The sequence below is a fragment of the Vicia villosa genome, unplaced genomic scaffold (genome assembly GCF_029867415.1).
Source record: "Vicia villosa cultivar HV-30 ecotype Madison, WI unplaced genomic scaffold, Vvil1.0 ctg.001284F_1_1, whole genome shotgun sequence".
In the NCBI taxonomy this organism is placed as follows: Eukaryota; Viridiplantae; Streptophyta; class Magnoliopsida; order Fabales; family Fabaceae; genus Vicia; species Vicia villosa.
Window position 1 is genome coordinate 23,351 of NW_026705560.1, and position 2,393 is coordinate 25,743.

The window sequence follows — 2,393 nt, forward strand, 5'->3', positions numbered from 1 at the left end:
TGTAATCCGGGTATTGAAGGTAGAGGGAAGAAGTGGAAGACACAAATTTGTTTGACTTACTGGGAAGGATATTGTGTAAATAGGTTGCCATAGAGAGGGCATGGTGCCATTTTGAAGGGGGGGTGTTGGCGTGAAGTAGGAGGGTTCTTATCGTGTTGTTGAGTGTTCTAATTTTACTTTCGGCTTTTCCATTTTGTGGGGAGGTGTGAGGACAGGAAAATCCAAACGTCATGCCGTGTTTGTTGAAAAAATCGTGAAATGGTGAATTATCGTACTCACGATCGTTGTCGCATTGAAGATTTTTAATAGGGCAATTAAATTGGGTTGTAATAAACGTGTGAAATTTAGTGAAAATATTAAAAAATTCTGACTTGTGTTTGATGGGAAAATTCAAAAGAAAGTTAGTAAAAAGGTCAAGAAATAACACATAAAAACGATGACCCATAGCGCTAACAACAGGTGAGGTCCATAAATCACTGTGGACGATATCAAATGGATAACATGTAGAAGAAGTAGATAAAGAAAATGGTAGTTTTGTATGTTTACCCAACTGACATGAATGACAAAAATGTTTAGAAACCGAACAACATGAAATAAAGTTATTATTACGAAGAACACTAAAAATGGCTGGACCCGGGTGGCTCAAGTGGTTGTGCCAAGTAGAAGCAGAAATGGTCGTGAGAGCTTGAGATGCTGAACGCTCGGGTTGGTGCGTGGGTAGGAAAGGGTAGAGCTCGCCCAAAATATTGCGCCTCATAAGTGGCTTCCCCATCTGTATATCCTTCACAGTAAAACCTAAATGGTCAAATTCGACAGATACGTTATTATCAGAAGTTTATTTTCTTACTGAAACAAGGTTTTTAATAATATGTGGGGCATGGAGAACATTTTTTAACAGTAAGGGCGGCAAGGGAGGTTGAAGTTGTTTCACTCCACAACCAAGAATTGGAATTTCAGTACCATTTTCAACGATAATTTTATTGTTGGTGCTCAAATTAAAATAAGAAAAGAGGGTACCTACATTCGACGTCATATGGGAGGATGCCCCTGTATCCATATACCAATTGTTGTTGGGTTGCTGAAGAGACATGGTCTGCATAGTGGCTGCGATGTCAGTGGGTACAAGTGCCCCTTGCGGTGCACCAAGAGTCTGATTTTGAGCAAGAAAAGCGTGTGGTCTTGGTCACAAAACACCAGCACCACGACCAGTAGCAGAAGTAACCCAGCCCATGATAGGGTATGGTATTGGACGTGGGTTCCAAGATGGTTGTTGTGGCCAAGAGGGAGGCGTAAAAGGAACCCATGTCCAAGAAGCAGATTGATTTCCCTGTTTGTTATTTGTGCCAGAGTTATTTTTGTTATTGTCAGAGGAATCCTTGTAAGAGTTACCTTTGTGATTATTATTTCCCTTGCCACGATATTGCTTTCCACGACCTCCGGTGTTGCGGTTGTTGTAGCGAGAAGGTGCAGCATCAGAAGACCGATTTGGAGTGACATAAGAAACATCATATTGTGTGTGGAGGAGGGCAGACTCGACACCAGTGTTCTTATTGCGACGGGTTTCCTCAAGTCTGAGCATAGATCTCGCTTTGTAAAAAGATGGCAGCGGATCAAATTGTTGAATGATGGTGGCGAGACTATCGTACCCACTTGAGAGGCTTGTCACAAGGCGGAGGACCAGGCGATCCTCGCTGATCGGAGCCCCAACATTGCCGAGTTGTTCGGCTATCAGTTTCAATGCTTGGAAATAAGACGACGCATTTGGAAAATTATCCATGTGGATTTGAGAGAATTGTTGTTCTAGGTATACAGCTCTAGAGTTTTTATTGTCGTGAGAGATGTCCTTCAAGCGATTCCATGCTTCTTGAGCGGTGGCACTGGGTTTTAGAATCGTATGTAAGAGATCAATGGATATGGTGCTATAAATCCATTGTTTCACGATTGCATCGAGTCGGGACCATTATGCATCTTTCTGAACAGTCGCATCCTTGGGTGGAATAATGTGATCGGCGACATCAAAGGCATTGGCCGCATTGAGGAACAATTCTTCCCTTGAATCGTAATGAATATTCTCCATTTCTAGCATGATTTGAATGTGGTTCTTAATGTTAGAGACAGAAAAAGAGGGGTGGAAAGTAGATTTAGATGTGGAGTCGTTGCCAGTCATTTGAAAAGTGAAGGAATGGGCTCGGTGGAGAAGAGAAAAGAAATAGAGTATGATAGTGGGGGATCGTTATAGGGCTGATACCATATTGGAGAATAATTCCTTGTCTGTTTCATTCCCTTGAGGGTGATTATATATATGTACAACATCCCTTGTTACCTTATTTAGGTGAAACCAAATCACCTATTATAGCCTAAGACTTGGCATAGTATCACACTAATTATGGACA

General features: G+C 41.7%; 1 protein-coding gene across 1 annotated transcript; it reads right to left on the minus strand.

Annotated features, from left to right (window-relative positions):
• Positions 1-1,183: 1,183 nt before the first annotated feature.
• LOC131634360 (uncharacterized) lies at positions 1,184-1,777 on the minus strand. Its single transcript, XM_058905016.1, has one exon. The coding sequence runs from the start codon at positions 1,775-1,777 to the stop codon at positions 1,184-1,186; it is 594 nt and encodes a 197-aa protein (XP_058760999.1).
• Between the last annotated feature and the right edge of the window lie 616 nt (positions 1,778-2,393).

Coding starts and splice junctions, on each gene's coding strand:
- LOC131634360 (XM_058905016.1), bottom strand. CDS start 1,777: ATGGATAATTTTCCAAATGCGTCGTCTTATTTCCAAGCATTGAAACTG.